This window comes from Sinocyclocheilus rhinocerous, unplaced genomic scaffold (assembly GCF_001515625.1).
Source record: "Sinocyclocheilus rhinocerous isolate Xijiao unplaced genomic scaffold, SAMN03320098_v1.1 scaffold1583, whole genome shotgun sequence".
NCBI classification, from domain to species: domain Eukaryota; kingdom Metazoa; phylum Chordata; class Actinopteri; order Cypriniformes; family Cyprinidae; genus Sinocyclocheilus; species Sinocyclocheilus rhinocerous.
In genome coordinates, this window is record NW_015640052.1 from 1 (window position 1) to 12,766 (window position 12,766).

Here is a 12,766-nt window from a genome sequence, read left to right on the forward strand (position 1 = left end):
TTTCAGTTTTATTTCTATGTACTGTTTATTCTGAAGGTTTTTACTGAGGGTTTTGTTTGCATATCATTCACACTGATTTATATAACATTTTATTACTAAAAACACAGTGATTATTTATTTATGTATTTGTTTATTTGGCTGTTGACTATTTTCTGATAAAAGAGAAATCCAAAATCCCCTCTGGAAACACCTTTAACTATAATATGTCAACAAAATCAAACAAAAATGTTGAACCTGGCTTTATCCAAAAGTCAAATTTATGTTCTGTAAATGTATGCAACTGGGTGAATATTTAATTAGACAATGCCTCATTTGAATTTTTAAACACAACATTTCAGAAAACATCTAATAGAGAATAATTGTCTTAATGTAGACAATCATATCTATTAGTTACAATTATACTTTATTCACCTGTGCTACCTTGCCTAAAGGATATTTTAGTAACAGATTTCACTCTGAGATTTCTAGCAAATTTCACTAATATTTACAAAGAAATAGCCAGCAATGCACTGAATTAAATGTGAAATGCTTGTAAAATGTGCTCCAGTAATCTCAATAAGTTTTTTAAGTTAAATAGCTTAGTTTTACTTCACTGATATGTCTTCTCCATTGACTTCTATTCAAACTGGCCACCTGGAGCATCTATGTGTGAATATCTATAACTGCTCTCAGTCCATCTGCATTTTTAGATCTCGGGATCATGTTAAGACTCACCTGAGCACCTAAAGTGCCAAATACTGTCACACCGAGAACATACGGCTCATTTAATTAACCCAACAAGACGAGGCATGACAGAGCAACAGAACCAGGAGGATCTAGAAATAAAGATATCTGAAAATATAACACAACCTGTCTTTTACAGTATGAATCTGATCCTGTGCACATATCTGATTCTAATGACTCTTGGTATGATTATCATGCTAAGATAATATACATTTTATGTGTTTTATTTATCAGTTGTTTAAAGCGATGACTAAGCAGATCCAATATTACGACCCATACAGTAAATTTAAGCATTATGATTTTATAGCAGAATATGGTATATTAGCCCTTTACTGTCAAGATCATGAGCACTTTACGGGCAAATTATTAGCAGAAAGTCTGTGGGCTCATTTTCATTTTTACATTTATGCATTTGGCAGATGCTTTTATCCAAAGCAACTTAAATTGCATTGACCGTTTACATTTGATGTGCTCATGCATTTCAGTGTTTTTGCACCTTGCTCTATTGTTTGAGCAGCGATATAAAAGATATTGTAGTTTTGAGACCACATATGTAATATGACCAAGTTCAAACATTTTGATTGATTTATTAATTTGTACAAAAACATTGAGATTTTTTGGTAAAACTTTACAGGTTTTATTAACATTAATTAACTACACTGTACAAAATGATTTTTTAAAGTTGTAAATAATGTCTTTATACTTCAAAACTTCATGTTTAATTTGATGTGTTCATTGCCCTTTCTTTGCAATTAATTGTGAAATTTACTAGCAATTTTTCACTGAAAACTCTTTGTAAATTGAGTGCAAAATGTCAATTAGTTAATATTTAGTAATCGTAGGCCTGGTTTCACAGACAGGGCTTAGGTTAAGCCAGGATTAGGCCATAGTTCAATTAGGACATTTAAGTATCTTTTTATAATGTACCTTAGAAAAAAAAAAGAAAAAAAGAAACATTACTGGTGTGCATCTTGAGACAATTCAATGGCACTGACATATTTTTAAAAATGTCAGTGCAAGTTATTATCTGTTAAAACAGCCCAGACATGCATTTTAGTCTGGGACTAGGCTTAAACCTTGTCTGTGAAACCTGGGGGTTAATACATATTAGCAAATGTTTGTTTTTTAACATTAGTTAACGCAATGTAATATATGTACATATATTAAATTGCCATATATAAAATATATTGTCATATGAAACAAAAACATATGAAAACTGCTAGAAACTGGAACAATTTCACTTATCTCTTCATCTATTCAGATAATTTACAGTGTTTCCCATACAGTTATTTATTTGTGGTGGCCCACCACAATATCAAAACTGCCCGCCACAAATAGATTTTCCAAAAGGCTTTGACTTCGTTGAATAAACATGAGCACTGCACGTTTCAAAATCAAAATGCAGGGCGGGTGGTTTTATATGAATGTATCTTTGAAGAGAACTGACCGTCTTCAGAAAAGCTTCAATGGCATTTTCATTTCATCGTTCCTATAATGCCTGATAAAGTAGCATTCATGAGTGCAGTGCTGCTTTGTTTACAGCAGTGTTCATTTTGACAGCAAATTTTAATTTAGTTTTAGTCTTACTCTTTTGACTAAAATACCATTTAGTTTTAGTCATATTTTTTGTCATCTGAATTGTTTTTAGTTTTAGTCGAATAAATATCATAAGATTTTAGTCGGCTAAAATCTAATGGGTTTAGTTACTGTGCATTTATTTAGCATTTCTCTAAAATTTCCAAACTCATTATATAGGTTTGATATTAAGGTTTTATCATGATAGACACCAGTTTAACTGCGGTGACACACTACATGCGTTTATGTTAAAATTAAATAAAAACACTTCTCATAAAGAACAAGAACATGGTAGACTGCTGTCCCTTTAAAACCGAATGCACGGCTGCAATGGATGCAATGTATTGATACACGTTCACCCTACTGTTTACGTTCACTTAAGATGTAATCAACTGTGTTTACGTGAATACTCGTCAAAACAGACAATTCAACATCATTTTGTGTGTAATTCTCCATTCATGCGCTGTGAGACGCGCTTTCTGTGTGTGTATGCTTCAGTGTCTGCGCTCAGAAAACCAGACCGAATTGAGTTCTCTCTTGCGGCGTCAGATTTATCCATATGTCTGCTCTTCTCTTACTCCCACATATTGACATTTTTGAATGTTTTATGCAATGTGCAGCAAGTGTTTGTTAGCTTATGTCCCGCCGGTTCATATGTATGTACGCATCTAACCTCCGAACCACGCAGCAGATTCGTTCTGAATGAATCTCTTCCAAAATCGTCCCTCCCTAACATTTTCGTCTCGTTTTTATTCGTTGACGAAAATGTCAATAGATTTACGTCATAGTTTTTGTCATTCCAAAACAGTTTTAGTTTGTTATCATCTCGTTGTCGTCGGTGAAAAAAATGTAGTTGACGAAATTAACACTGGTTTACAGCCATTATCAGAGAAACTGCTATATTTCTGACGTTCCAAAAGTGCCTCCTGCTGGCAGAGATTTACATTTTCAATTGGCTATGTGCACAAGATGGCGTCGGTGAGTTTCGGTGACGTGAGTGTAGGCATGCTTACTTCCGGTCTGCAATGTTCACATTTACTGTGATGGAAAACTTTCATACGAAACTTGGCTAGATAGATATAATCAATGTTTTTTCTAATTAAATAGTGGATAGTGGTATATCAAAGACAAGAGAAAACATCCTCATTATATTATTGCATACCTCTGTGTGGTAATTCATCAAGATACAGCGCGGAGATCGCTTCATTCTTTCTTCTGTTCTTCGTCAGTGGTTAGTCAAAATCAACAAGTATCTCTTCATTCAAACACAAACCACTCAAATGTGCAATACTGTACATTTTCAGAGAGTTGATACTGTTCTGACTGGACTGTCAAACGAGATGCTCAGAGATTTCTGCATTATGGACTTTTTTCATTATGTATTTTTTCTTAACTTTATTTGGTAAACTTATTTATAACTGTATCTGTACAATTTAACCTAATTTAATTATAGTAGGTTTGCATTTATTAAAAAAATCAGTGTTTGTATTTCCCTGCATGTATTTATTAATATTTATCTGTTTTGTTAAAATTTGTTTGCATAAATCATTATCTGTCTGGTGTCTATAAGCAGCGCATACAGTATATTTTTAGGAATTGTTTGCATTAATTAATAAATAAAACAAATATTTAAATTAGTCATAACTATTTATTAATTTTATCTTTTTTACAGCTTGTGTTTTAATTTAAAAATATGTTTGATGCAAAGATAACTGTGTAAATGTAAAATATGTTGTGACAATATGGAACAAACTGACGTTCAGAATTGAGAAACGGATATTTATGAAGATCAATTGGTGTCTCACAAGGCAAGTGTATTTCAGTTCAAAAAAAGTCAATGTAATACAAACATTTTTTTTCAGAAATAATAATTTGTAAATTTACATAATTTGTAAGGGAAAAATAATACATACTACATAATTGTGTAGCTGTGTACACACCATGAGTTCAAGTCAACTTTCATATAATTCATTCACCTCTGCCTAACTCAAACTTTCGTAAGATTCAAATGCCACTAGTTCAATAAACATATAGTATAGTAATAATAGCAATGTAGATCTTAGTTGGGAGTTCAATATGGACTTGATCAAATATGCTGTCTGTCTGTCAATGTCTAAGGAAGGTGGTGGGGTACTCGATGGGAGATTGGTAGCTAGAAGACCAGGGACAGCTGGTTTCATGCGGGATACATGAAATGATGGGGCTAGTCGAGAGTGGCGAGAACGTATGAGTTTGTAGGTGACGTCATTGATTAGTTTAAGAATCTTAAAGGGGTCATATAATGCTACATGCACTTTTACAAGTTGTTTGAACTGAAATGTGTGTTGGCAGTGTGTGTACACAACCACCCTAAAATGATAAAAATCCACCCAGTGGTATTTTGTGTCGTGTTACGTAATGACGTCATTGCGCAGTGACATCACAACGTCATTTAGCAACTTTTAGCAACAAATCGACCTTCCTTTAGCAACTTCCCCTGAAAATTAGTTGGCAACACTGGACTGGTGTCGACCCGCCCTGGGTGAGCTGTCATCAGTCTGCCATTGTTTCACGGCTGGAGCAGATGTAGACAAGAATGTCTCCTAAGTGATTGAAGTGTTTTTTTGTTGGATGTAATAATGAACATTGCAGTCGTCATTTACTCCCGACATCTGAGCCGCTGAACTCTTAGTGGATTACGTATGTTTTTGAAGGGAATGCTCCCCAATCTACCTAAATGCCTTTATGTTCGCCAAATCATTCGTGATCCAGCGTCACCTACAGAAGAAGTGAGTATAAGGTTTTTTAATGAATCTTTGCAAATCGCCTTTCCTAATAATGTGCTAATTAGCAAGTTTCACCATGAATGCAGCTAAAGTAAACAGTCTCTCTGAGAGCAGCTCGGAAGAGAGGGGTTTACACTACCATTGAGAAATTTTAACCAAACTATGTTACAGACTTTTCAATTAAAACCCTAAAGAATCATATCAACTTGTGGAAAATGGGCATCGGATGACCCCTTTAATGAACTGCATCTTTTTTTCCTTGGAAACAAATGTGGGACAACAAATGTGTGTTCAGTGGCTTTTTTGAAGCAAAGACTTTAAGGTATGTACTAGTACAGAAAGCGAAAATAAACCTTACTTTAAGTAATGTTTTATGTGTGTGTAAAGTTTCACCACATTTTTGACTGTCATTTAATAATCTGCTTATTATATAATGCATGTTTCAATGAAATTCTCACTGAAAATTACTTCATGTTACAGAAAACCTTCTTAATATAAAAAATTGGTATTCAAACAAAACAGTATACAGACAATTTCAGAGCATAAATTCTATTTATTATTTGCCTGTAGTACATAGAAGATGCATAATTTTATATATACATACGTTTATGTATATATTCACAGACAGACAAACAGGAGACTCTCACAGCCTTACACACACACACACGTGTCACATACAAACAGATCACAGATAATGTCCATGTGCTCCCAGCACATCATGGAGAATCAGTTTCTGTATGGCATTGCATTGATGACATGTCTTCTCAGGAGCAAAAATGGTCTTATTACGTCCAAATGTTCATCCATCATCATTATCATCATCACTCTGTCCTCCCGATGCTGATGTAGAGCCCCCGTCAGCCCAGGATGTCCAGCCAAAAGCCTCCTGCTTCTCTGGTCTAAGGCAATGGAGCTCCACGTTGTATGGAGAGACAGGAAAAAAGAAAATACAAAAACTACAACTAAAAGTACTGTGCAAAACCAGGTCAATGGATTTTCTATGAAGAATAGATCCCTCACCTTCATTAACTACACACTTACAGTCACTCCACACAAGGTATGAGTTCAAACACGAGAAAATCTTCACTTCAATAGCAGCCACTAACCACCAGAACTTTTTTTTTTTTTCCCGTTTTGATTAATTAAGAGGACAGATTTAACGCCAAACGCGCATTCCCTACTACCACTTCTAATTTCTAGCAATTACTTTGTCTTTATATAAAATTTGAGAGTTAAGAAAAATAGAGACTTGATTTCTATGCTCTCTTGTGCTTTCTTTTTTAGACAGAGTGAGAGGGCTGGGCGTAATTTCATTAAGCATAAACCATCTTTCATTAAAAAAAAAAAAACATCAAACAGCTATTCAAGCACATCCCAGCTTTGGGTGTGATCATACTGCCCGTGGTCTTTTTATATTCAACAAAAACCCGCAAATTAATGCCAAGAATTTAAAGTCTATGAGAAAACCCTTTTTTTTTGCCCCCACAAACAAGAGGGGAAAAAAACTCATATATCACTTGGCTGAGTCCATGAGGACTCGCAATATATATATTTTTTAAGTTTATGAGTCCCTTATGATGTCATAAAAACATATTTTAAAGTATCTGGTACTGAAAATTCAAATAAGTCACTAAAATACATATCATTGCACTATGTACACAAAGTTCACTAAACACACAAGTGCACCAGCAAAGAAGGTGAAATGATCATTACTGAGCAGTTTCACACACTCGTACTTGTACTTTCGTGAGTCACTACGGCCTATATTGCATTAATCACTCCATAGCCACCTTCAGACTTTCGATGACTTCAGTGTTTTTTTTATCGCTAAATACATTTTTCGGTTGTGTTACTACAATAAACAGTATTGATTTTAAAACTAAAGGGAAAAAAATAGGATCCACGAAGCAAAAAGCAACAAAACACTTCAGCTTGACCAATATGTGAGATCAACCACTATTGTGACATTTTAATGCAAGATCAAAAACTATGTAATGCAGGAAAGAAGTGTTATATATTATAAATGTAAAAAAAAAAAAAAAAATTATATATATTTATTATTGGCTATTATTTAATGTAATGTTTTAACAATGTGTTAAAACTAGTGTAGCTGAACTATTGTCAGACCTAGATAAAGTACTTTATTTAGCAGTAGTTTATGTCTTCTGTTGCAGGACTCCTTGACGGTTTTCTAGTGTGGTTCAGATATTAACCAAGAAAAATCATGCAGGGGCCATTTTTCAGAGTAATTATTAGATTTGAGCATTTTTTTTAATTTTAAGTAACATGCTAACATGAAAAACAAAAAATAGCATGTTTATTTTTGTTTTTCCATGTTGGCATGTTACTTACAATAAAAAAAACTTAAAATAATATTTATTATTATTTTATTTTTTTATTAATTAATTGCTGCACCAAATCCACTCAGACTTGGTGCTCGCAAGTGATATAAAGAGAAATGCTTATTTCTCAACACAAACTGGGTAGCTGAAGTGTCCATTGAGTAGTTTAAAACAACCAAACAAACATATAAACTCAAAAAAGCTAACATGTGGTTAAATAAAAGTCTTATGTGATGCACATTTGCATGTGTGTGTGTGTGTGTGTGTGAGTGTCTGTAAAGTTGGGCTTAATTCTTTGAGTCAAAAGTGCAAAATTCACGATGAGACTTTTTTTTTTTCTTTCTTTGCGTGTGTATGTGCAGTGCCATTGGTTTTGCTCCACTGCAGCTTCGGCAGAAATCAAATGAGCCCTTTATGGAAACAGACACTGAGAGAGAAAGAAAGAAATAGAGATTGAATGTTAAAGATGCGTTTTTAAAAGTCCTCCGGTATGTTTCTCGAAGGTTCTTCTCCTTCCAGTGTAAGTGTTGCTACAGTGGAATGGTGCGTGACCGGCTTGTCTGGGTGTCGTCGATGAGAGACAAAGGAATCACATGATAAAGTCGTCGGGGTGCAAAAGATCTCCTGCAGATTTCCCTGTCCAGCAGGACCATGCAGGAGAGGTTTAATTATCAGTGTGGCCTCCTTTATCCCATGATGCCACAGGCACACCATCCCACACCCCAGTCGAGCGGACAGTTTGTCTCTTTATGCAAAGCGGCCATGTGAGGACAGGACTCAAGGGTTGTGTGTGGGGGGGTTGGGGGTCAGTGCAGGCAGCAGTCAGTTAGTTTCGTAGGACGAGAGCAAGGCAGCATCTACAGGCTCCATACAGGAGGGACACGTAAAGGACCTCATCAGCCAGTCATCTATGCAGTCCAGGTGGTAGATGTGCATGCAGGGGAGGAACCGGATGAGGTCTCCGTACACAAAGTCCATCATGCAGATCACACACCTGCGCAAAGAGAGAACGTGTTAACACACACCGCGATAAGCTTGGCAACAAAGGGCACAGCGTTTCCATAGGCTGCTGACAGGGTTGGGCATAATGCAGAATTTAAAAGTTGGTCACGCCCTGCAGCATGCTGAATCGCAATGACAGAAAGATACATTTACTGAATTGTAATTCAAAAAAAGTTCAATAGTCACACAACAGAATGGTCAGGAACAGACACTTATGAGATGTCCTCATTAAGATTCCATTTTGTAAATCAGCTTAATTTAAATTAGAGCATTCTGGGATTGTATAAACTACCATTCAAAAGTTTGGGGTTGAGATTTTTTTTTTTTTTTTATGTTTTTCAAAGAAATCTTAGTTTGATCAAAAAATAAAGTAAAAAAAAGTAATATTACGAAATGGTTAATAAAATTTAAAATAACCTTTTTCTATTTTAATATATTTTAAAATTGAATTTATTTCTGTAACAGCAAAGCGGAATTTTCAGCAGCCATTATGTCAGTCTTTAGTGTCACATGATCCTTCAGAAATTATTCTAATATATTCGATTTGCTGCAAAAAAAAAACAAAAAAAAAAACCTTTCTTCTTATTATATATGTTGGAAACAGTTGTGCTGCTCAATATTTTTATTGATTTTTTTTTAAACCATGATACATTTTTTTCAAGATTCTTTAAATAGAAAATTAAAATTAAAATATTTTTCAACATTTGCAAATGCATTTACTGCCACTTATTGTCACTTAAAGGACAAAAAAAATCTTACTGATCCCAAATTGAACAATACACTATTACATAGTATATTAAAAATATATAAAATAAAAATATATACATTTAAAAGGAATTGTCAGTTCAGTTTTGAACGGCACACAAGACTCTGACACTGGCTGTCAATACATTAAAATTGTTAATGCCAATAAACCGTTTTCCTTGCAAAACACTGTGTTTATATTGTTATTGTGATTTCATTGTCAAAATAATGATTGTTTTTAAACTGATTTTCTAATCACTTTTCCTACCTGCCACTGGTCAGACAAACAGTCCCATCTCAAAGGTGCACTAAAGTTTCTGTCAGCTTAGCTGGAGTATTCAAACAGAGCAATGTTTGATAACATCACAAATCACAGCTTTTACATTTCTGGAAGGCTTCAGCTTATGAATGGCTTATTTATAGATGTCTCTGGCTGCATATTAAGCTGGGATATAAAAATATATATATATTTAAACAGGTTTATCCATGTGTTTGATTGCATTGCTGATATTTTCTACTTGTTGTGCAAGTATAAAATTTATATTTTATACTCACTTTGATCATAATTAAATTCCACCATAAGGCAATGCATTATAAATGTAGGCCTAATGCTGTTAAACATTTAAATAATCTCAGAATTTAACATGTTACAATAGTCCTAGTCATAGCAAGTTTCAGATTAACTTTTCGTTATAAACATGTTGTGCTTTCATGTGCATTCACGTTTTTTGAGCAAGACTGAAAAAAAAAAACATTGCTCCTTCACAACCTTTAATATAACTAGGAAACAAACAGACAGATACACAGTACCATCACTTACTCTCGAATCTTCTTCTCAGTGCCGTCACTGCCTGGATCATAGACACCTTTGGGAAGATGCTGGATGAGGCCGATCCTTTGAGCGATCCGCACCTGCTCCTCTTCGGTCAGTTGGGTTGCCAGCCGGGCCTGGCTGGGAGTGGGGTGATACACAGGCACATGGATCTGCTCCTGAAAAAACACACACACACACACACATACACGGTATAAGAACATATAACAATAGTGAATATTCATGGATCACTTCTTGTGGGGTTTGAGATCTTTAACCACTTCCATGCCACTCAATATAACGCAAAGTCATATATGCCTAAACTAATCCAGAACTGAATATGCAGCTATACAGTACAATGCTCAGTACAGTTATGAGTAAGCATCTTAATATTTGAGGCACATGCAACCAAAGCTCCACCAGGGGGCGATCTTTCCCTTTGTGCACCATTTTGATGAGAAAAAAGCCCAAATGGGACCATGAGTCCAAAGGGTACTTATAAAGAGAGGGAGGTGAACAATAGTTCCCATTGAGACAGGTGCCTGCTCAGCATTCACTAATGAAAGCTGTTTGAGAGACTGGGAGTATGTTTAAGCTCTGTGTGCTACGTATTCTGCTAAAAACATTAGAACAAGTGGTTACAGTATTTTTCATAGCAAATGAGAATCAAAATTTAAACATCTATTTGAATTTCATGAAGAGCAAAACTTCTATTATACACAGGAAACTCTGTATAACAGTAAACAACAGTAATTATTAGACTTATTTTAGTGTAGAGACAGAATTCATAAGTTAACACACTCATTATATTTTTTTCAGCACTGCCCTGATGAATATATTTAAATATCCATTATGCAGCTTATTCAGGACTTCAGTTATATAAAATATAATGTATTATAATATAACATATATAGAGTATATAGAAATTAATAGAAATTTGCACACATATATACATACACACATTATATTATTTCATAATTTCTATAACAATATAAATACAAAATCAACATTTCATGAAATACATAAGTATATAAAATAAAAATGTACAAAATGTAAAATTATTAATTAACAATAATAATGTATATATGTGTGTGTGTGTGTGTGTGTGTGTGTGTGTACACACACACACACACACACACATATTTGTGTGTGTACAGTAAGTTTTTAAATCCCTTTTTTATTATTATCTCTATATTTAACATCTTACCGTTCTGCTCACAATTTCACATACCTCTCTTTTCTCAAAAGTTTACTCATCCCTGTGCATAATCGGTGTTAACCTAACCACCATTACAGCGCAATACCATTAAATTACCACTACACCCAAGAGAGGACATTAATATATCGTTTCAGGTGTCAACGATTGTACCTTGGAGTTCAGATCACGTCTCTCTTTAAAACCCTACAATAAATTTGCCTTGTAAATGAGTGTTGATTTGTGAATGGTGGTGTTGATGGTTATTGGATTGGAGGTTTCACACTCGGTGACTTTGCAGTCTTGGGAACAACAACAAAAAAATCAGCACTGCTTTGGCTCAGAACAGCTACGAATGGCCAAAGCTCAGATATTGCTCCATGGATAATCATACTTGGCAGATATTTATTACTTCCTTACATTATAAACCTCTAACCCACATTAATATATACGCACGCACCACGATAACGATTAATCAGAAGTAGGACATGTTTCCACACAGGGGAGTAAATGCCCATAGGCTGCAGTGAGACGTGTTCTGTAGAAACCAGGCCTGACGGCTGGGAGGTGCTGCTGGGAAAAGCAACCATGGCGTAGTGCAGTTCCGATTTCAGTTCATATTAAAGGTGAGCTTTGAGATCAGGTTCAGTGCTCACTTGAGAATTAGGTCACACAGCGGCCATACTGAATACAATCATATGACGGACAGGTTACACTACCTATCTGAATACACACTTATTTGTACACCGGCTGAAGACACAACCAAATAGAAAGAACATTTGTGAGGCATGTACACACTCATAATGTAGTGGTCAGCACTCTGGGATCCAGCAAAAAAAGGTGTGTGTGTTTAGCTGGAAGCAGAACCGAAACATGATCGTTCTGACAACGACGGCAGTGTCTTCTCTGACACAGTCTCTGAAACTCTTGTGTTTCACACTATGGAAATCTAACAAAGGTTGAGTCGCTACCGGAGTTGCTGACTTCACAGGTAGCATTTTTGTATGAAGGTTCATCTTAAAGGTAATGTATTTATGTATTTCTGTGGCACTAGCCTCACCAAACAGAACAAAAAGAGTAATCTGAACACCTGCCCCATCTGCTATTGGCTGAAAAATAGATAGTCCCTCCTCAAATACACTCCAATGTTGCTCTGTCAGGCTGGTCAGGATGTTTAAAGGGGCAGTTCACTGGGTTTTTTCTAGGCTTGATTGTGTTTATGGGGTGCAGTCTAACATGTTAATGCTTCGTTTAAAAAAAAAAAAAATGTTAATGCTTCGTTTAAAAAGAAACGCATTATTTTTCACATAATTTACTTTTATTCCACACAGCTCTGTCCCTTCTCTGAGAAACAGGCTGATCTTTACCTGTTTTTATGAAGCCCCGCCCTCAGAAATAAGCGATGGGCTCTGATTGGTTAGCTAACCCAGTGTGTTGTGATTGGCTAAACTGCCTCAAGTGCGCGTCTAATCGTCCCGCCCCTCACCTCAGCGGCATGTGCTCCGGTTGTATTGTAAACTCGGCATCGTTAATATCGCTTATCAGTTTGAGCCCGATTGAAAAGCAGAAGATATTATTGAAGAGGATTGTGCAGAACCTGTGCAAGCAC

General features: G+C 35.3%; 1 protein-coding gene across 1 annotated transcript in view; it reads right to left on the reverse strand.

Annotated features, from left to right (window-relative positions):
- Positions 1–7,726: 7,726 nt before the first annotated feature.
- The window catches only part of rnf11b (ring finger protein 11b), a 16,136-nt gene continuing 11,096 nt past the window's right edge, over positions 7,727–12,766 (reverse strand). Inside the window, exons 2-3 of the mRNA XM_016568399.1 lie at positions 9,972–10,141; positions 7,727–8,399 (exon numbers count right to left, since the gene is read on the reverse strand). Coding sequence (XP_016423885.1) covers positions 8,228–8,399; positions 9,972–10,141 — 342 coding nt within the window. The 3' untranslated portion in view covers positions 7,727–8,227. The remainder of the gene's footprint in view (positions 8,400–9,971; positions 10,142–12,766) is intronic.